This window comes from Penicillium canescens (assembly GCF_028828765.1).
Source record: "Penicillium canescens strain IBT 15451 chromosome Unknown utg000010l_segment0_segment0, whole genome shotgun sequence".
NCBI lineage: Eukaryota > Fungi > Ascomycota > Eurotiomycetes > Eurotiales > Aspergillaceae > Penicillium > Penicillium canescens.
The window spans coordinates 3,648,310-3,670,729 of record NW_026703972.1 but is presented as its reverse complement, the minus strand read 5'-3'; the positions used below and the strand labels follow the sequence as shown (position 1 = coordinate 3,670,729).

The window sequence follows — 22,420 nt, the reverse complement described above, 5'->3', positions numbered from 1 at the left end:
CGTGATCCCTATTAACCTCCGTAGAACGACATTGAATCATCCGTAGCTTGCCGAGGAAATTAAAGAATTAAATTCAGATACAGAAACCGGGAAATCGCGATTCACATCCACGCTTGTGCGCTAGCCACTTACATACAGTGATACTTGGCGCGTTTGATGTCCTGGCCTTGGAGCCTTACTGCCTGAGAGCCTTTTTTGATCTGTAAGCAAACATGTGCAACTGAGCGTCAACTACGCTACAAAGACTGCGACTATGCAAGCATCACGCGTGTATTATGTATACTTTGTCGGTATAAAATTTCCTGGTTCCACGTCGAAGCCCACGTACTACCCACGCACCTCCGTCTTCGCTACCGTGCGCAACGCACACCAAGTGATGTATAGAGCTTCTCCAAGGTGGAGCAAGGAGTAGTCGGGAACCAATCATACATTGGATCCTCTGATCCATTGTTACTCCCCCTTTTTGTTTTCAAGCGTACTTCGTGCGTGATTTCCCAGCTCGCTGTCAATCGCTCCTTGAAAAGTAATTGTATTGATTTGATGATGTCCCTCCATCACGCCGCTGATTCCCGCAGGAGTGGCAGGACGACTACCTAGATGGAAAGATGCCTTCGCTGACGTATCGCGACTGGCCATCAGACAAGCATTAGAGAATGGATGGAAGCCTCGTAATATGAAGTTTAATGTTGAGTCCTTTTTAATTAGAGACAATGAAAATAAGATGGGGAAAACGACAAAGAAATCAAGTTTGTGTGGGATTGAAAAAGAGGAAAGCCTTAATCTTCCAGACTTTGAAAAGTTGGCTATCAAAGAAAAACATTAGATATGAAGCTTCGTCTACTGGACCCTGGATCTACAATCAATCTATTGATACAGTGACTGGCCATAAGTTTGGACACCCTCCTTAGACCCACTCAGCTATTAGATAATTTTCTGCCGGTTTTAAAAGCTCATGCCATTTAACTAATACCACGAGGACAACGGGATACGAAAACCATCCGACTTCTTTTTACCCGACTCGCACTCGGGCCCTGAAGCTGGTCTTGCATTACCAGTGGAAGTGGTGTCGCCCTAGAAAGAAGACAGGACACCCCTGAGCTTGCATACGGTCTGGGATCGCATCGTGCGAGATGCGGCGAGGCCGTAGTGAACCGGTGACACAGGCAGTCAAGCTAATCTCGAACAGACCTCGTTCAAGGCCCAGGAGACCTCGTTAAGGCCTGGCCACGGGCAACCTTTGGTGCGGCTCCTCTTCTTGACACGGACAACACTGAGACACGGGCGTTCTGGAAGGGACTGGTAGTTGGCTGGTGGCAAACGATGGACCTCGTTAAGGCGTTGCCACGGGCAAACCATCGATCCTGCTCAGGCATCGGGGGACAAGCTTGGTTAGTGGAAAGTGGCCGACGTACACTGCCGGACGGAGCGTACACAAGGGCTTTCTGCAAGACACGGTCGGCCTGGTGGGGGAGACCTCCCCAAGTAACGCGAAACGAGAGTTTAAGCTCTCGCGGGGCGTGGTGTACAATGGCAGCCACTGCGACAGGGTCGGGGCCTGTTAAGAGACTGTCTGTATGGCCCGAGAGGACGGATGCGCGTGTCGGTGTACAAAGAGTCGGGAATCAACTACCTCACTCGCACTGAGGGCCAGAGATCAGGTTAGCCTGGTTGAAGCGGTGTCGTCCTAGGTGATTTGCCCGTGATGTATGCTTAAGGAGCAAACTGAGAGACACCCAGGGTGAGAGGCTTTGTCCACCTCAAGAGTCCAGAAACCTCATTTACTGTATCGGGTGAAAAACTGGGGTAGTGGTCTATGCAAGTAGGCCTGCCGAAGTTACTTTATGTCTCTTGGCCCGATGGCACATCACAAATGGACCAAGATGGTTCCCTCCGCTTGGAGGGAGGGCCGATGGGCAATCCGAAGCATGCTGTGGGTAAATAAGGATGTGGAAGCGGAGCAAGTGCCGATCGAGTCGCCGGACCTGACCGCAGCGGTCATCCGCCTCCCGGAGCGCCTGATATTTATGGCATCGGTCTACGTAGAGGGCGGAGATGCCGTAGCGTTGGACGACGCATGTGATCGCCTCAGAAAAGCAATCAGTAAGGTACGGCAAGACGCGGGAACGGTGGTGGAGATCATGATCGTGGGAGACTTTAACCGCCACGATCAGCTCTGGGGAGGAGACGAAGTGTCTTTGACAAGACAGGGAGAGGCGGATCCAATCATCGACCTCATGAACGAATTTTCTCTTAGCAGCCTACTCAAACGAGGCACCAAGACATGGCACGGCGGAGGACAGAATGGGGACTGCGAGTCCACGATCGACCTCGTCCTGGCCTCAGAAAACTTGACACAATCTATGGTCAAATGTGCGATACATGGGACAGAGCACGGCTCGGACCACTGCGCCATTGACACCGTTTTTGACGCCCCGTGGCCGGCTCCACAACATCCAGAGCGACTTTTGCTGAAAAATGCGCCATGGAAGGAAATCAATGCCCGGATTGCGACGGCGCTCGCCGCCACCCCGTCGGAAGGCACGGTGCAGCAGAAAACCGACCGACTCATGTCTGTGGTGTCGGAGGCGGTGCATGCTTTGACGCCGAGGGCCAAACCGTCGCCACACGCAAAGCGATGGTGGACGGCGGACCTAACACAACTCCGCCAGATATACACATATTGGAGAAACCACGCCCGCTCGGAGCGACGGGCAGGGCGAAAGGTGCCGCATCTGGAGAACATGGCCGCGAGTGCAGCGAAACAATACCACGATGCAATACGGAAACAAAAGAAGAAGCACTGGAATGAGTTTCTGGCCGACAACGATAATATATGGGAAGCCGCGAAATACCTAAAGTCGGGAGATGATGCAGCATTCGGGAAGGTCCCACAGCTCCTCAGGGCGGATGGAACTATGACCGCCGATCACAAAGAGCAAGCGGAGGAACTGCTGACCAAATTCTTCCCGCCACTGCCGGACAGAATTGACGATGAAGGGACCAGGCCGCAGAGAGCGCCCGTGGAGATGTCTGCCATCACTATGGAAGAGGTCGAACGGCAGCTGTTGGCGACAAAGTCTTGGAAAGCACCAGGTGAAGATGGCCTACCAGCGATAGTGTGGAAGATGACGTGGCCCGTGGTCAAACACGGGGTCCTGGAGCTGTTCCAAGCGTCGCTGGATGAAGGCACATTGCCCAAGCAGTGGAGACATGCGAAGATCATACCGCTCAAAAAACCGAACAAAGAGAACTATACGATTGCGAAGGCCTGGAGGCCGATTTCACTCCTCGCGACACTGGGCAAGGTGCTGGAATCAGTCATCGCAGAAAGAATCTCACACGCGGTGGAAACCTACGGCCTACTTCCGACTAGCCACTTTGGGGCTCGTAAGCAGCGGTCAGCGGAGCAAGCTCTCTTACTTTTGCAAGAGCAAATCTACGCGGCATGGCGTGGCCGACGGGTCTTGAGCCTGATCAGCTTCGATGTCAAAGGAGCCTACAATGGGGTCTGTAAGGAGCGATTGCTCCAGAGGATGAAAGCGCGAGGTATACCGGAGGTCCTGCTTCGGTGGGTCGAAGAGTTCTGCTCGGAGCGAACGGCGACCATCCATATCAATGGGCAAGCATCTGAGGCCCAAAGCCTCCCACAGGCTGGACTGCCTCAGGGTTCTCCCCTGTCCCCGATCCTGTTCCTCTTCTTCAACGCAGATCTCGTACAGCGACAGCTCGACGGCCAGGGAGGCGCGATTGCCTTCGTGGATGACTTTACCGCGTGGGTGACCGGACCGACTGCGCAGAGTAACCGGCACGGTATTGAAACAATCGTCAATGAAGCACTCGACTGGGAAAGAAGAAGTGGAGCGACTTTTGAAGCAGAGAAAACTGCCATCATACACTTCGCCCCTAAGGCGCACAAGTTGGACTCGGAGCCATTCACTATCAAGGGAGAGACCGTTGAACCAAGAGACCATGTCAAGGTTCTTGGCGTCATAATGGACACGAGACTCAAATACAGGGAACATATCGCGAGGGCAGCGTCCAAGGGACTCGAGGCGGCGATAGAGCTTCGGCGGCTTCGGGGTCTATCCCCCGCAACAGCGCGGCAGCTATTCACATCGACCGTGGCCCCGGTGGTGGACTATGCCTCCAATGTCTGGATGCACGCATGCAAGAATAAGAACATCGGGCCGATCAACAGAGTGCAAAGGGTAGGAGCGCAAGCGATTGTCGGGACATTCCTCACAGTTGCCACCAGCGTAGCGGAAGCCGAGGCTCACATCGCCACGGTGCAACACCGGCTCTGGAGACGAGCTGCGAAGATGTGGACCGATATGCACACCCTACCGGTAACTAATCCCCTCCGCAGGAGTACTGCTCAGATCAAGAAATTCAGAAGATACCACCGTTCGCCTTTGTATCAGGTCGCCGACGCGCTGAAGACCATTGAGATGGAAACCCTGGAAACCATCAATCCATTCACACTGGCACCGTGGGAAGAACGGGTGCAGAGCGATAGTTATGATGTACCGGAGACACAGACCGAAGCGGGCGGAGCCATGCGAATCGCGGTCAGCAGTTCGGCGCGGAATGAAATGGTAGGATTTGGCGTGGCGATTGAGAAGCAGCCACCTCGGTATCGAAAACCGAGGCTGAAAACTTTATCCGTCACGCTGGGCGCAAGGACCGAGCAGAACCCATACTCCGGCGAATTGGCAGCAATGGCATACGCACTGGGCACGCTACGGGGACTGAAACGGTGCAGGGTCACGCTGCTCACGAGCAACAAAGCCGCGGCTCTCACGCTGAAGAATCCTCGACAACAATCGGGCCAGGAACACATCTGCCAAACATACAAGCTGATCAAGAGACTACGGAAGCACGAGAACCGCATCAGCATCTGTTGGGTCCCGACCAGCGAAGGTAATCAACTGCTAGGCCTAGCGAAAGAGCAGGCTCGGGCCGCGACGCAAGAGGATGCTACCCCGCAAGCGCAGGTCCCACGGATGAAGTCGACAACACTGAACATCTCACGACCCCAAGCAGTCCCCAAAAAGTGCCTGCCAGAGAATGTAGGGAAACACTCCAAACGAGTGGATGCAGCACTCCCAGGAAAACATACCCGGCAGTTGTATGATCGATTATCGTGGAAAGAAGCGAGCGCGCTGGCCCAACTCCGGACTGGCATGGCTAGACTCAACGGATATCTCCATCGAATCAATGTCGCAGAGTCAGATCAATGCGCATGTGGACAAGCCAGAGAGACCGTGTGGAGCACTTCCTCTTTCGATGTCAGAGGTGGACCACACACCGGACGGAAATGCTGCAATGTACCCATACTCACCGAGGCAACATATCTTTTTTCCTAGGCGGAAAATCGCCTTTGGATGACCAGAACTGGAAGCCGAATTTGGAAGCAGTGCGAGCCACAATACGGTTTGCAATCGCCACGGGCCGACTCGACACCGCTTGACCGCGTCGACCAACACAGATTAACCCTACCCCGCCTCAACCCTAATCGAACCCCTACCAACTACCTTGTGCCAGAGACGGTAGACGCGCTTCAACTGCCGAGGATAGGATGTTGAACACTTGGAGAAGCGCCTTCAAGCAAGTCTACTAACAACACTAACCCACAAGGACCCGCTGAGATATTGACATCTGAGATGACATACACTGAAAGGAATTTTGTATGGGCTCCAAGGAGGCACAGCATTGGCTAAGGCATGTACATTTAGATCAGTGATAGTTGCCCTTTCGGCTCAGCCGCCGGGCGTTAATGAATTGTGTGTGTGTGTGTGTACCACGTCTTCTGCATCTGATGAAAATCGAATTAGTGTATTCACCAATTCATGGTTTCCAAGCAAGTCGTCAATCCAGCGATCAACGGCATCCAAATCCCAATAGCCTTCAGAAGGCCTCAGATGTGGGTGCTGTAATAGAGCATGGACGATCAATCATTTTGGTTGTTCCGCTCTGCGAATGAAGGTCCACGTAGGGGGAAAGGGGGTTAAGTAGTCGTTGGTAACATCATATGGCCTTGCTTCAGGACCGAGGCTCAAGCGTGGCTGTTCAGAACCGCAAACTCATGACTGCATCCTCTAACTGCGAGCGCATGGCATATCCCGGCAACGCATCGAACTCAACCACCGCGGTGCACTATTTTCCTGTGTCTCCCTCCTCTAACCGCGAAGCATAAAAATACCCCAGCAACGCATCGAACTGAACCGCCACGGGCCACTCTTTTCCCAATCTGGCATAGAGTGGCGCACCTGGTCATTTGGTTCTCAAACCACCATTACCTGGTCCCCTAGCATACCGCAAGAAAACTGACAGCCCCAAGGGAAGGAGGCTAAAAATGTGTCGCGGCGGTGAAGACCGGTACTGTAAACGTGCCATTCCTTTCTCCACCTTGTGGTGAAGACGATCCATCGCTTTACTTCTATGGTGTAAACATGACAGTACGAGCAAAACATCTGTAAGCGAATATACACAAAAGTCGATTTGCATCTCTCCCAGAGCCGTCAACATCCATCTATGTACTTTGTGAAACTCATCCAGTTGCTTCGGGGCTGCGGGCTAGTGCCCCACCGCAATGCAGCTACTGAAAGGTACTAAACCAAATAGAATTCGGGGAAGAGACTTTGTGATAACAGCGATGAAACAAATTTCTATCCATTTCGTACGACTTCGCCCCGTGTCTCACTCCCTCCTCTGGATTGACGATATTTTGGAGGGCAAATGCGCCTCCAATCCACTACATTAACCGAAGACCAACGCCCGCTAGATATAACCAAAGCCGAAGAAAGCAACGTGGGTGTTAATCGTCGGTTCTCCTTCTCCAATAATACAAGAGGAACGATTGTGGAAGGGGAACCAACGACTAATCTACTCGACGAGCCATTTGCACCAGATAGCGAGCCCCACCAATCAGCGAGCTCCTAAAATTCCAACGTGTCCTGCTGATGGGTGGGGCTCGCTTTATCTACCTATATCATATGACTATTTACGGCACGGGTAGTAGGTAGACCTTCTACGCGAAGCCAGCTGCCACTATTAGTTTATAAAAGCCACTCTTTCCCTCTTTTTTAACTAGCGTAATACAGCAGACCAACATCCGAACTCCTTATTCTTTCCTCACGTCAAGATCTTGGCACATAGTCAGTGGTACCTTTCGAATCGAATTTCCTTACAATCTTTATTCACCAGTCCGAAAAAATTCACGACCCAAAAGATATGGCGAACTGGTCTTGGCTTCTCCTTGTCTCCCCTATTTTATTTCAAATCGCAACCGCTAGATACTGTCCTGGTGGATGGATCAATTGTGACTACAGTGGTGGTTACAAATGCACCGTGGGGTGCTCAAGCGGATTGTTTGGTGGCTGCGGCTGTTCAGACACGTGGGTGACCATAGGCTCAGACGGCACGACTGAGACCGCAAAGCTTGTAAAAAGCGCCTGCGCCTCCTATTCCACTACTAGGGAATATCATTGCTAAGAATGTAAGTATTACCTTTTCCCCTAAATAACCATCCTTCCCTAGGTTATTTGTTTATTTCTCTAAGGTGGTATCACGACTAAGAAAGGGTATTTAGGACGAGGCAGGATGGTGTCGAGAAATGGAGCGGTAACTTACTGCTTAGACAGGGGTTATACCGAGTGACCCATTTTTATTGTGTTTCTATATAGTGAAATGGGGATGGCTCAATGGCAGTCTGGCATAGCAGACAGGTCGATATCTAGGCCTGGCTAGGACCCGCGGGTACCCTCCACGACCCTGACCCTCACCTCCCCATGCGGAGGGTCAGGGTCCGAAACCTGGACCCGCGGGGAGGGTCGTCAAACATGACAAACAGGTAAAAGACGTGACTGGACGTCAATTGCATAAATTATGTAGAAACAGGCTGTATTTCATTGTAATTGTAAACTAAAATTCATCACTGTATGGCCTTACAGAAGGAATAATACATGTCCACTCCTTAGTGCATACCATAGGTTCATCCTCGAATAGGGGTTTAAATTTTGAATGGTTTACATTACATCTATAGCACAGTGTCTATTCATGGTTCTAACAAGCCAAGAGTCAAACTATAGACCCATCCAGTAGTCTCGACTTCTTCCGTATCCTACCTGATACACGATGCTGCGTATCAGGGAAGGATAATGATAGGTTCTCCTCCGGGTTCGCAAATCTATCGGCATCAGAATCTTCCTCATCACTAGAAGTGACCGCAGGCCGCTTTCCAGCGGCGACTGCTGAGAGTGGCGGTGCGTTCGGGGTTGTTTGCATAATTGATATAGCAGCTGGTGTATCAAGACGCAACTCAACATCCTCCTCCTCGTCATCACTGATAGCCTCGAAGGTATGTGTCTGGACATCAAGTGCTTCTGCCGAAGCAGCTATCTCATGGTCTAAGAGATACTCTTGGAGAATCAGCCGCTGCTCCTCCTTAATATCAAATCTTGTTGTACACATGTACAACATAATATCACGAATAGTCTCTGGGTTCAACGACCCCCGGCGGTAGTGGCACAAATCCCGAGCAGAGTTAAACAGACGCTCAACTCCGGCACCAGTAGCTGGAATTGACATGATATCACGGGCAATGCTTGCAAGAACAGGGAATTCTCACTGATGATCTTTCCAGAAGATCCGAACGGATCCTTTAATAGTATCTAATCAGGTGAGGTTAGTTATATGACTCATAAAATAGGCTTACTTACTTACCACTCTGGAGATATTTGGTGAGCTCGTCGTACTGCGGAGCAATTGATCGTGGTGAAGAATCGTTGTCAAGGGCCCTCTCTAGCTCCGATTCAGTTATTAATAACTGGCTAGTAGGCTGTATCATATCTGATGGTACACGTTGGCTATATCTCTCGAAAAGAGACTGAAGACTCTCGCGGTATTCCTTTCTATAGTCCTTTCCTATCTCAGGATCTAGGTCCCAATCACTTGTTGAAAAGAACTCCATCTTACTCGACGGCGCTAGGATCGTCCCAATTGCATAGAGGTTACCTTCGATATCATCTGTCTCGCCGTAGTATTTCTTCAGTTTCTCCTTCGCAGCCTCAAGGGAGGAAAGCATTAGCTGTTTCCAGTGAACTTTCTTTCGACGCAGCTGACGTATTGATCTTTCAAGATGATCAAAAAGCTTGTTATAAATCCTAAAGAAAAGGTGGATACTCGAGTCTTTAGTACGACAAACTAGCGTAGTAAGCGTAAAAAAGGGCTGGAGAATGCAAAGTAGATAGTCAATCTGTCGCCACCCCTCGATACTCAATGCGAAATGGGTTTGGGTATAGTCCTTGCAGTACTTGTCGAATGTGTCATGAAGTCTTTTCGCCCGTCGGAGCATCAGAAATGTCGAATTCCATCGTGTACGGACATCCTGGATTGGGAGAAGCCTTATCCCAGCGTTATTAGATTGAAGATTCAAGAAGGCTTCTTTGCGTTGAGGGCTTCCGTTGATATAAACTGCGAGACCGCGAACCTATAAGGATTATTAGCGTTATTAGATCATGATTCGTAAATAGAAGCTTTAAGCTTACCTTATTTAGAGTATCGGCGATCTCATGTTTCTGCTGGCGCGCACGAAGTGAACGTACACGATCTTCAGACCATTCCGTCTCGGCGTTGTCATTCTTCGGGGAGGCCTTAATTTTACCGAGTAAATCAATTAGACTTAATTGAATAACATGCGCAAGGCAGGGCACTTGGACAATCGTAGAATCTGTCTCTTGCTGTAGCGTCTTAGCCGAATCATTCACCGCTGTGATAAGTGTCTTATTATTAGACGCGTTATCAGTTGTCACCGCCAGTATACGGTCAGCGATCTGGTGCTTCTCTAGGATCTGGAGAACAACCCTACCGAGGTTCACTCCGGTATGAGATCCAGATATTGGCTCAAACCCAAGGAGAACCTCGGGATACTCCCATTCCTGGTCTAGGAAGTATCCTGTGATAGCCATGAATGCTTGCTGGAATGGAGAAGTCCAACAGTCAAGCGCAATCGACATTCTTGCACTAGATGGAAGCCGTTGTAGTGTCTCCTGTTGATGTTCTATAACAAAATCCCGAAGGCGCTCGCGAATCACCTTTCTTGATGGAACACTTGGTGGTGTAGGTGCTAGCCGTGCGTAGGAAAGGAGGTCATGGAATTCTTGATGTTCGACGAATAGGAAGGGTAAATGCGATACAGTAATCAGGTTTAGGATCTTCTGCTCCCATATTTGCTGGGTAAAGGTAGGCGCTGGTCTTCTCTCGGCCTAAATTGTGAAATAGTATTAGTATTGATATTGAATGTAGGCTGGTTTAAATATACCGCGTCACTAAGTAGTTGCTGGATATTACCCTTCTTCGGTATTCGCTGTCGGCACCTTAGCCCATCGAGATGTTTCTGCATCGATGAGGTTCCAGTATGGTTGGTAGTTGGATGCTCAAGAATTGTACGGCACCGTTTGCATATAACGCCTGGCTTCCCATCTTTGGCATTTGCAACTTGTTGAAACCCTTTCCAGCACTCTGCACGACGGTTCACATCCCAGTTGATCCGCTTCTTCTTACCAAAGTCGGTTTCAAGCCACCACTGAATAAATTCTGCGGTCATTGTAGTTGTGAAGACGACGTACTCGTTGATACGGTCTGGTTTGATTCGCGTAAGAGTGTCTGGGGCCTGAGGTGCCACGCGCGATCGATAGGTTGGAAGGTCTGGAAGGTCTGGAACTGATCCAAAATGACTTTCGGGTAGTTGACTCTGGCTTTCGCGTTGGGATAGGGAATCGTTAGGAACAAGGTATTGTAGCGCGTCTAATTGCACCCCGTCGAAGCAAGATGATGCGTAGACGTCGGAGAGCTGAGACATGATAGATTTAGTAACCAGAAGACAGTACTATGACTGAGGAGGAAGATAATGAGGAACTTACTGTTCAATTTGTAGAAAAAGATGCGCGATATTCTTGGGGCATCCGTTAGTCCCTGTTCTATATGCTTGAATTGATCTATCATCTTTTCTATCCACATAGCTAGATCTGATTGGCTAACGTAGTGGATAACCTAATAAATGAACCTCAACGAACCTCAAATAGACCCTCGCTTACCCGCAGCGACCCTCAAGGGGACCCTCACTACCCGCATCGACCCTCAAAGAGACCCTCAAGTTGAGAAAATAGTCTTGATCAGAACGACCAAGTCTAATAATTGCAATCTTTGAACCGGATTTATGACATACATCCCCTACCAAATGTTCCTTCCCACTCCACTTTTTCGGGTCCCCTCTCAAAATATATATATCAGTTACACAGTATATAGCACCACCATTTTATGGTCTATAATAATATAATTAAATTTTGTTGTAATTTACAATGGTCTGAGAAGCACTATGCATGAGCAATGGGCAGTAAAACGAGATGATTTAAGTCTACCTCCCGAAGGAGGCTTCTCTATAGCTATTTATAATGGTCAAATGCATACGATATGCCTTTCATGAAACTATTGCGTGATCAGCTCACTAGCAATATGAAAAGGCCACGTTGCTTGATGCATTCAACCAAGTGCTCTGAAGCTCTCTATAGCGCTGCTCAGCCAAGCATTAGCAGTGCTTGGCGAGCTTCAGATCACAACAAATTTCAGGGTTGCTTAATAATAGCACTTTCAAAAATTCGCTTAATATTTTGTGTAATACCCCTTAGCCTTCCGCACTGCCTTCAAACGTCTTCCCATGCTCAATATTAGCGTATCTATCTTTGCCTGATCTAATGCCTTCCAAGCTTCCACTAGGCATTTTTTAAAATAATGCCAGTCTGCCTCCGACCTTCCCATGCCAATAAGCTCCGGAAATAATGCAAAAAGCTTCACTTTTAACCAGCGCCATACCGGTTCAATTGGGTTCAAATCGGGTGAGTGCGCGGGCCAGTCTTCGACGTATACTCCGTGAGTTTCAAACCACTCTTGCGTGTCCTTCGCTAGATGAATCCTCGCGTTATCTTGCTGAAATACTAAATTAGGGGTGTAGATTGGCATCAGACCTTTTTCGAGCGTCGAAATATACGACTTCGCAGTATAACCCCTCCCCGACCGCGATTCTTTGTCCCGTTCCATAATTATTAATTCTGTTCGACCTCCTAGCCAGATTCCGGCCCAAACCATTTGTGAAATATCTTTAACGTGAGCCTTAGCATTCACAAGGTCCTTACGAAGGCCCTCCGAGGTTGTACGAAAGCACCATTGTGGTCCAAAGTTCGAGGTTCGTTGCACCGAACACTCGTCCGAGAAGATCCACGATTGGAAGCTTTCGCGTCGCCATTTTCGCGCAAATTTTAGCCTCTTCCTTGCAAGAGGAGGCTTAATTGGTATTTTCTGTTTCGATCGCCGTTTTCCGAGTCCGAATCGCTTCAAAATTCGACGTATAGTGGAGGGTGACGGATGCTGAGCTGTAGCAGCACTTAGCTGTTTATAGGTCCAGAACGGATGCCGACGTGCCTGTAAATAGAGATGAGAGCAAGCGCGCTCACTAATAATAGCGGGACGGCCGCTTTTTTCGCGATTCTCTAGCTTTTCGCCTTCTGAATAGCGTTTTAGCGTATTGTAGATTGTACGCCGAGAGCAGCCAAAGTCATTAGCTAATTGCACTTGCGTAGCGCCATTCTCGTGAGCATAGATAATAGCTGACCTTTGGGACGTAGATAGCTGCGCCGTTTTGCTACTTTTTGGTCCTAATTTCATTACAATCGGAGCAATAGGGGAGGTGTAGGAGTGAAAAAAAAAACTTGGGTTGGTTGTTGGGCCAATATAGTGGGGCGGAGTGGGAAGGAACATTTGACTAGTATCTGTATTTAGACAAGGTCACGGAACCGGCTGCGGGTACGGGAAAACGTGGCGCACCCACACCGCTTCGTACCTTGATGACCTGCCTAGTCCTTTCTCGCAGTGAGGATGTTTCACTTTCCCTTCCTACACTGAGTCTGACAACTTAGGGCCCTGGCTCCTATTTGGCTCGCTGCGTTTGATGAAGCGTTGCTAACCTTCAGGAGGAGGGGTAATCCTCTGATGATTCACAAGAAGCACTCCGGCACTGGGTCAGTTGGCGCATACCAAGCTTTATTAAAGCGATTCAAGCCACTGTCTTACTGATTCAGGGAAAGAGGCCCACTAGTGTAGAACTAGTTTCGGCACCCAACTCAGCGCTCCGGTGCCGCAGGTTATGGGTGTCACAATATTTTTGGCACCCGCTGAGCTATTATGTTTACTTTAGGTATCTATATCTTAATTAATTATGCGGGTTCGACAAAAGTTGAACCCTAGTTGAAACCCATTCCACTAAAAGTTACCTACTATAGAATTCTGGCACCCTGTAATCTTCACTAGGTGCCAAGATGAGTCAGAAGTTTTTAGCACCCGCTGAACTTTTTTGACGCCCTCTGAGCTAAAACCCGACTAGTCTATAGATGAATGGGCCCTAGACAGAGTTTTGCACTTTTGGACCCCCAAGGTACTCAAGTCCGCCCCAGCAGTACTCCTGTAAGGCACTCATCATGGTCATTACTGGTGTATTTATTCCCCCCAAATGAACAACTCGATCACGCCGTTCACACAGCACGTTTCTCATTTATTATGGCCTCCTCATTTGACCCCTCCAATGTCGATCTCACCACAGCAGACCCTGCCCAAGTTGTCTGCTTTCTTGAGCTGGGTAAAAATGAGTACGATGGCATGCTTGGTGCCCGCATTTCGTCCATCTTCGTTATATTTGCGATCTCGACCGTTTCCACCTTCTTCCCAGTTGTTGCAAAACGAGCTAGGAGGTTTAAGATCCCTCTCTATGTGTATCTATTTGCCCGTTACTTCGGTACAGGAGTGATTATCGCCACTGCATTCGTCCATTTGCTGGATCCTGCCTACGAGGAGATTGGTCCCAACACTTGTGTTGGAATGACTGGTAACTGGTCACAGTACTCATGGCCGCCTGCAATTGCTTTAACGTCGACGATCGCTGTCTTCCTAATGGACTTTGGCGCTGAGTTATACGTTGAGTGGAAGTATGGGATTACGAAGGGAGAACCGAGGGGCGACATTGTCCGGGAGACCAACGAACGTGAAATTCCCGAACTAACCATGCCTCAGGAAAAGGAAGGAGATCGAGAGACTTCCCCTGTGCAGCAATGTGAGAAAGGGGGTGCTTGGGATATTGGGGATTTTGCCGACTCCGTCGCCGCTGAGAGATCGTTCCGACAGCAGATCGCCGCTCTCCTGATCCTTGAATTTGGTGTCATCTTTCACTCGGTCATCATTGGCCTGAACCTCGGTGTTTGCGGAAGTGAATTCTCGACTTTATACCCAGTTCTTGTATTCCACCAGAGCTTTGAAGGATTAGGTATCGGCGCACGAATGTCTGCTATTCAGTTTAAAAGAAAGAGCTGGCTGCCTTGGCTGCTGTGTATGGCGTATGGGTTAACCACACCTATTTCCATTGCCATTGGACTAGGCCTGCGAACAACATACAACCCTAATGGCGTGACCGCAAACATCGTCTCGGGCGTCCTGGACGCGATTTCTGCCGGTATCTTGATTTATACCTGTTTGGTGGAATTGCTGGCTCGCGACTTCTTATTTGACCCTTGCCGAACGAACAGCAGAAAGCGCCTGTCTTTTATGACTGTCTGCACAGTGGCGGGTGCAGGCATTATGGCGCTTATTGGAAAGTGGGCATAATTCCTTGCTCGTGTCGCACACTCTCTTTCCGGTAATCAGGCCGGCGAATGTGGGGTACTATCAGTTCCATAATACCTGCTTAGTTGAGCACTACCTTGGTCTGCATTGTTGATAGTGGAAGGCGCTTCTGGGTTATTGTTTTTTTGGTATTGTCAGCTCCCATGGAGTGTTTAATCTCTCCCTTGATTTCCACTCTTTTCAACCAATGAACTGTTCAATTCATTTGATTCCGCTTGGTTAATCTAGCCCTATCAACTCTAGGCATTATTGTTTTAGCTTGCTTAAACCTTTAGTCGCGTCGTACATCTGACGACGTCGGAGACATCAAGGCAAAGGAAGCCAAGAGAAAGGGACAGAAACATCTGGTTCGATACTATAGGAGAAAGCGAGGGAGAGAACGTAAATGAGGCCTCATATAGGTCAACAGTCTAAAAGGGCAAACATGAAATGGCGCAGTCCTAGGAAAAACTGCGGGAACATCCGCCTGGAGACGGGAGATCTCCATCAACAGCTTCTCCCTAGGGGCACGTAGGACCGTTTAAAACTGTAGAATGAACGTGAACGACAACGGAAGAGAAAGCAGGCTGTGATGGCGATGTAATTTTCACTAATCCAGGCGCTTTAAAACGGACCTTGCAAGGTCTGGCAACAATCTGCTGGTTAAATAGAGCCTTCACGAAATTAACTGCCAAGACTTCGTCCTTGAGAATCCTTCTCACAACCAATCTTCTCAACCCCGTTCGAAATAAAACGATAAATCTGCGAATTTATAGCCAGTCGTCGCCGGAGAGCGCTGCGGAGCTGTAGCCGCCGGTGTGTGTTGGTCATGTTATGCGCTTGCATCAAAACTAACAGCAGGAAACCCTCAATAATCATGGTCGGCGTGTTGCAGATCAGCTGTCCTGTTTCCGACCAGTGCATAGCAGTAGCAATGCTCAATACTGCCAGCACGGTCACAAAGGAACCTATCACGGCACCCGAGCAGGAGCACCACTCGCCGATTATGTTGGCAATGCGAGTCTGCAGGGAGTCTAACTCGACGGTGTCTGGGGAAAGTTCCGATATCCCAAGCAAGTCGCCTAGCTGGGCGTCCGCATTAGCCAGCACGTCGAACTGCCCGTCAACCACCCGGGACCCGCCGAAGTAGGCGTTCCGCAACACGAAGCCGTCGACGAATCCTACGAGTCCCGTGTATGTGCCGATGATCAGCCACCAGTTCGAACTCCATTGCATCGTCGATCCGATGCCGATCCACACCGCGAATACAATCGTCGATAAAACCAGTCCAATGCCCGTGCCGATGATCGCTCCATAATAGTCGATCAATCGCTGGCCTCGAGTAGTTTCTGTTTTATAATCGTACTTGAATTCCGCAGTGGGGTTTGGTTCTGAGTCGCCCGTGATTTCGCGCAATCGGTTCTCTAGGCACATATCCTCATGCATGATCAACGCAAAACACTCTTTGAGATACCTCATGTGACGCTGTCGGGTATTTTGCAAAAAGACACTGACAAAAGTGATTTCAACAGCCGTTGCGCTATTGATATATAGCTGCCAATTGTTGCCCCACTGTTGCTCGTGACCGAAACCTAGCCAGACGGAGATCCCGATACAGAAGGTCACCCACGCGTAGAGAGAGCTAAATGCCCAAACAATGGGGTCACATATTCGATCGTATAGGCTGTGACGCGGGAGATGGACGCCATCATCAATTTGTTGGATATCCAGCTCGATCTCCGTACCCGCACTTTGCACCTTGAAGTCAAAGTAGCTGGGATTGGTTAGGTGCAGTTTTTCCAGTATACGTCGGCAGGCTGAATTCCGCGAGCGGAGAACACAGACCAAGCTCAACAGGTCGCGCGAGTTGTTGCGCTGCTGCCGCATAAGGAGGGTATCGGAGACATAGCACTGGATAGAGCTAACGTTCTGCATCGCAATCTGCCACGCCTGGGACGGTCCTAGCACAATGCCAATAATCAGCCAGGCGAGTAAGCCGGCAATCATAAAGAAGAAAACGAGAGGCGTGCCTGCAAATACAACAACCTTGTCGAAAGCATTCACGAACCCAGGTGGCTGAGGCCACTTGTGATTGCTCTCTAGGTCGGGATGCTTTTCGTGTTTGGCGCCATTATGTGTTAACGGCTCTTGGGGCTGGCCGGGTGACTGGATGGGGGCCATTGCCTGAATATCCGCGTAGGTATTGCTGTCGACAATCTTACAAAATCTGCGCAATACACCGGGGATCCACGAGAGTACCCACGGTTCTTTAGGTGCTGCCATAACAGAAATAACAAATGAATTGAGCAGTTAATCAATCTAATCTGATCGGGGGCAGAATATACAGTTAATAAACATTTTGCTTAAAGGATTCCGTGCGCGATTTTTGAGCCCTTGGAATCCCGGCTTTCTCCACCTAACGTATTCGGCATGCGAGCTGGCCAGGTAAGCGAGCTGGCCACCCACCAATTATTACTAGCATTAAATTGTACATTTCAGCACCACAACATCTTATAATTGAAACTGAAGCTATTCAGACCTCTCTGGGCACCTATTTCTCTTATGTCCTACATTTTTACAAAGGCTACACCGCTGCCTTGCTCTCTGAGGAGGCTGAGTAGGTGTTGGCGAAGACCCTCCTTCTCTAGCTGATCCTGCTTCATCAGCTATTTCTTGTCCTGAAACCATCGATAAAGCCTCCAAAACAGTCATGCCACCTTCGTGAGCTATTCGCTTCCTTGTACGCTGCTTCTTTCGGGTAGTCTTCGCATTGGCAGCCCGTAATTCGCTATTTTCCTGACGCATAATAGTAGCGCCATGGATAGCTAAATGGCAGCCTTTTACGATCTGCTCAAAGGCTGCCTCTACCCGCGATGGGTTGTCTTGTAGCATTTTCTTAATAGATGATGCTTGTCGCCGTACATCCTTCGCTGTATACGGAGTTTTCGGGGTAAAATTGAGGCTCGAATCGCTTCCACGGCTCGGAGGAGGTGGGGTATGTAGGCGTATAGAAAGCTTCGAAACCACGCGATCCGGGTTAAAAGGGGCGATACCAGCAGCTGCGAAGCTATTCAGAATAGTGTCTTGCTTAAATGCTTCATTTCGAGCAGCAGGATAAGCCGTAAGAAAGTCGTTTTTATCGATTCGACAGACACCAAGCTTTACCTGCGACTCAACTAGCTTCCCGTATGCCCGCTTTAACACCCCAAAACAGCCGATATCGAGAGGCTGTAAGATATGAGATGAATGCGCCGGCATACAGATCGGTATAATCCTATTTTTTGAGCAGATATCGTCGAACTTAGGCGTAAGATGGCTGCCGTGGCCGTCGAGGACTAGGAGACGATACCTTCCCTTCGTCCGGCTAGTAGTCAATGGAATAAAGTGCTTTTGAAGCCATGCGAGGCCTATTTCATCGGTTGTCCATCCATTCTTGCTGACTTCGAAGCGCCAATCCCACGGCAAGTTGGTATCCTTAAACCAGGCCTCCATAAAGACCTTGCCCTTAAAGATAACGCATGGCGGTAGCGCCCACCCTGCCGCGCTTATAGCTTCAATTGCAGTCACCCATTCGCGGTTTCCAGGTTGTAAAACAGCTCTCCGACCGTAGGTTCTTCTCGTCACAACCTTTGCGGTAGCTGTAAGACCGAGGGCGAAGCCGGTTTCATCGAAATTGTAGATATCATCGTCTAGAATACCGTACTTCTCGATCGTAGACCTCACGAAGTTAAACCACGTTGAAATCGCCTTTTCGTCTTCGCATTGAGCTCGCCGGTAGTCGTAAGCCCTAGAGAATCGAGTAGAGAGCTCAGGATATCGATTGACGAAGTTTTTGACCCGTTTTTCGCCGACCGTAATGGGTGGAGTAGATCCACGCGCTTCCAGTAGTAAATTCGCTACCTCTCGTACAGTACTCGGCCGAGGAGCAGCTCCACGATCATCTAGTGAGATGATCCAATTATATAGCGATTCCTCCTCGAAAACAGTCAATTTATGGCTGTTAGCGCGTGTTTCGGCGCGGTAGGTGATACCACTAAGACGCGCCGAGAGCGTAGAGCGGGGGACATCAAAAAGCTCTGCAGCCTTGCGTAAAGAGCTAATTTCTTGTTTCTGAATGGCTTCAATAGCTAACAAGATCCTACCCTCTTGCTCAGTACGTTTTTGAGAGCTTTGAGAGCGAATTGGTGGCATGGTGGGTGGTTGAATAAAGACGGTCTAATTACATGAGGTGTTTTTGGGTGGGTGGCCAGCTCGCTTACCCGGCCAGCTCGCATGCCGAATACGTTAATCGCTTGGTACGTAATTGCTTACGCTACATAGTTCGAGCAGAGATTTTAGGGGGTCGTAGAATTTCCGTACATGCTAGCACTGAGGGGAACCAGTTGAACGAGTTATTGAAGAGTGGAGATCGCTGTTGGGGGCGTCTGATAAACTGAAATGCTAGTATTAGCGTGAACAATGCGGGTATTCCGAGTTGACCCAGTTTACCATACGAAAACATACGGAGGAGTTGGTAGTCACTGAATCAGCCAGTTCCTTAGTGGTAAAATACCACTTCTCAGCTTGATATAATTTTCCAATGGGACACAGGGAGGTACTGCATCACAGCGGTAACTAAGACCGATTCCTTAGCATTGTTTTGTAGCTGAGAATGAAATTGTTCTTAGAAGAACGAAAACGGGCCCTTTATACACTTCCAAACTTGGCTTCTGGGGTATTTCCAAATGGCACTTGCATCTTCGCGGGGTCGCTTTTGGAATAAACTTGATGCTAAGCTTTTGCAAGCTTTTCAAGGCGGTGAGAAAGAGGGGTTGTGGATCGGTCTGGGGCGAATGGCTTGATGGTCCCATACTAGACCATGATGACAACTTGTAAATAGGAGCACGCAGCCATTGGGTGAATACGCCGAGCCAACATCCAACTAAGTGGCGGCCCAACCTGAAGCCCCGTTCAGATTCAAATGGTCCCATTCGGGCTTCCCAGGTAGGGCGGTTTCCAGCTGCTCGGGAATCATGATTATTGTTGTAAATATTTCTGGACAAACACTTCATAGAGTGGACGACCACTCAACACCCTCAGTAGCGATACGAGGAAGACACCAAATAGTACCGGGCGCTAGTTTCAAGAGGATCTCTAGGAGGAACAAGTCGAGGATCAGGCGGCCGGGTCTCAAGTTCTGCCGCCTAGATACGAGAGGCGCAATGCCAGTGGACGCAGCGTCCGATTCTGCCGTGCCAAGCGGTTCAATGTTTGGTTCCAAAGTCTTCGCCAGCGTGTCCGATCATTCGTAGGTGGGTGATGGTCGGGCGGTAGCCGAACCCGAGGTCGTTCGGCCCCGAATTTCGGACTCTATTCATCTTCCAAGAATATTTCAATCATTTGTCCAGGTTTATCCGCTACTACACTATATGCACGAGAAGATGAACTCGTAACGATGAAAAGCTTACGACTAGGACTGTCTTGACATCTGTCGAAAGATTATGTCAAGATATGGAGCGGTAACTTACCACCTAGAGAGGATTATACTGAGTGGCTTAATTTCATATGTATTTTGTATAGTAATTAATACCCTTGGAGTTATCCAAGATTGGTTCCGCCTGAACCTGTCTGGTTGTCTATCCGTCCAAGAGTTTTACTAGTCCATGCTATCTCAGCTTGCTCCGATAGTTATGAGCCTGACAATCTGCCGTACTTAATTGCTATTCACCGCCCTCTTTTCCCTCTGAATGGCTGGCGTAATGATTAGTTTTCACTGGGCCATTCTTTTCGTTGACTTTACTTTCACCATCACATCAACAAAATCTATTCCATACTATCCCTACCCCTGATATTTCAACTTTTACCACATTCATGGATCGCATAGACCGGTCGACGTTTGTGCAGCACGATAGCCTATCCTACTGTTGAAGTTGGAAGTCATAATTTTTCGTTATACCCTGGATCTACTTCGTGTATTGATCGCGTTTCTCGATAGGAAATATCGCTACTTAGCAAACGGGAGCTTCGAAAAATTGAAGTCGCTTCTTCAGGCATCCAGAGCAAGTCTGCGTTGTTAGGGGCCGGTGGGAAAGATTGGGTGGGATCTGCCATTGCACCGAGAGGCCTGAGCCATTCCATTGACAGATACTGACTCGGTAGTAACGGCGCTACGCAGTAGCCAGCAAGTCTCGGCTGCGTTTCAATTCTGGATCTCGAATACTTTCCTCGGCGTCCTTAACGCGGCCTTACGAAACAAAGTTTATATTTCACCGAAGTAACGCAGTTAGCGTAGCATTTGTGGAACAATAACTTATTGAACTATTGTCCTTATATGCACGTTAGCTTGACCGGCTAGCTTATACTACCACGGCGTTTTCGGGATAGGCCGGGACAATGACAAAGTAACTAGATAATGTGCCTCTTAACCTGATCCATAAAGTAATGAAATTTAGTAGTTTGGGCGGATTGGCGGATACTCCTAAGGCCACTAAGGGCTGGCTGATTCAGCGACTACCCACTCCCCCGTATGTTTTTGTATGGTAAACCGGGCCAGTTCGGAATACGTACCCGCGTCGCAACACGCCACACTAACCCCTGAGAGTATGAGACGCCTTCGACAGCGTTCTCCTAGTGGGTTCTTAAATCAACTCGTTCAATTGGTTCTCTCAGTACTAGTATGTACGGAAATCTGTGGCCTGATATGGTGAAAGGTGGCGAAAGTAGGCGTAATCCCAATGCCAGATACCACTGTAGAAAGTCAGACACCAGTCGATGTTCGCGGTCAGACGAAACGCAAGGGTCGTCACCTATTTCTCATTTCATTCTTTCGCGAACTTTACTTCGAAACGGGGTAGACTATGTCTCACTTAGGTTGTGTCGGAGATATCGTGGTGACCCTCCGGAGAACATTCGGCTAGACTATTACCTCGTAGTGATCAGACTTCGGTAACGCAACGGGGAAGAGTTCGAGTCCGGGTAAAAATGGTTCTACCGAAGTCAAGTAGTCATATGATGGATCCTTTTAGAATGGTGGTGACTCTGAACTAGCTTTAGTAGGCGATATAGACAGTAATTAGTGTCTAAGCGCAAGAAATGGTAGGCTTAATTTACCAGAAACAAAAGTCAAGAATAAGAGAAATGAAAAAGTAAGTAGTTTTTCTGGTTACTATGTGTTCTTCCTGATGCCGACGAAATCAGAGATCTTCTGAGACCAGCTGGCTCCTCTCCAGGAATGCAGGAACCGTCCCCAGGAGCACAGCTATGGGTCCCCGACACGCCTGAGCTCCCGGATCTCAATCGTAAAGGACCGGGAACAGCTATTTTGCTCCTAGGGGCTTTGGACTGATCCCTGGAGCCACTATGCCTAGAAAGGAGATGTCTAACTCCTCTGGCGTCTATCGTGCATCCTTCCTTTAGGGTATATAAAGGTTGTGCGTAACTCATAAAAAGGCTATTCTATTATATACGTCTTCAACCTCCAAGTTTTTCAGAGTACACATTGCATGCAAACGTCCTACAGACGCCAATACGCCAACATGCCTCCCCAGGGAACAATTACTGAGCTTTTCGATCGCTGTCTCTCCACGAAACGCTCATTCAGGCCCGCCCGCGAACAAACCCCAAAGCTTGCGTGGGAGGCGACGAACCCTCGCTTTACAGAACAGGGAGCTCACCACGTCAGTTCACGAGCTGAGAAGATAATGAGCCAAATCCATGCCGAATACACCAAGCTATTTAA

General features: G+C 49.0%; 4 protein-coding genes across 4 annotated transcripts; 2 read left to right on the top strand and 2 right to left on the bottom strand.

The window, feature by feature from the left end:
- Nucleotides 1-1,925: 1,925 nt before the first annotated feature.
- On the top strand, nt 1,926-5,936 carry N7446_012583 (exonuclease/endonuclease/phosphatase family protein; the record flags this gene model as incomplete). Its single annotated transcript, XM_058521325.1, has 2 exons — nt 1,926-3,387; nt 5,878-5,936. 2 exons carry the CDS (start codon nt 1,926-1,928, stop codon nt 5,934-5,936), a joined length of 1,521 nt encoding a protein of 506 aa, XP_058366691.1.
- A 2,143-nt stretch (nt 5,937-8,079) lies between these two features.
- Nucleotides 8,080-10,861, bottom strand: N7446_012582 (uncharacterized protein; the record flags this gene model as incomplete). The annotated part of the gene is made up of 2 exons (XM_058521324.1): nt 8,080-8,367; nt 10,817-10,861. 2 exons carry the CDS (start codon nt 10,859-10,861, stop codon nt 8,080-8,082), a joined length of 333 nt encoding a protein of 110 aa, XP_058366690.1.
- A 2,747-nt stretch (nt 10,862-13,608) lies between these two features.
- Nucleotides 13,609-14,706, top strand: N7446_012581 (uncharacterized protein; the record flags this gene model as incomplete). The annotated part of the gene is made up of 1 exon (XM_058521323.1): nt 13,609-14,706. The coding sequence occupies one exon, from the start codon at nt 13,609-13,611 to the stop codon at nt 14,704-14,706; it is 1,098 nt and encodes a 365-aa protein (XP_058366689.1).
- A 681-nt stretch (nt 14,707-15,387) lies between these two features.
- N7446_012580 (low affinity iron transporter-like protein) lies at nt 15,388-16,884 on the bottom strand (the record flags this gene model as incomplete). The annotated part of the gene is made up of 1 exon (XM_058521322.1): nt 15,388-16,884. The coding sequence occupies one exon, from the start codon at nt 16,882-16,884 to the stop codon at nt 15,388-15,390; it is 1,497 nt and encodes a 498-aa protein (XP_058366688.1).
- Nucleotides 16,885-22,420: the final 5,536 nt, after the last annotated feature.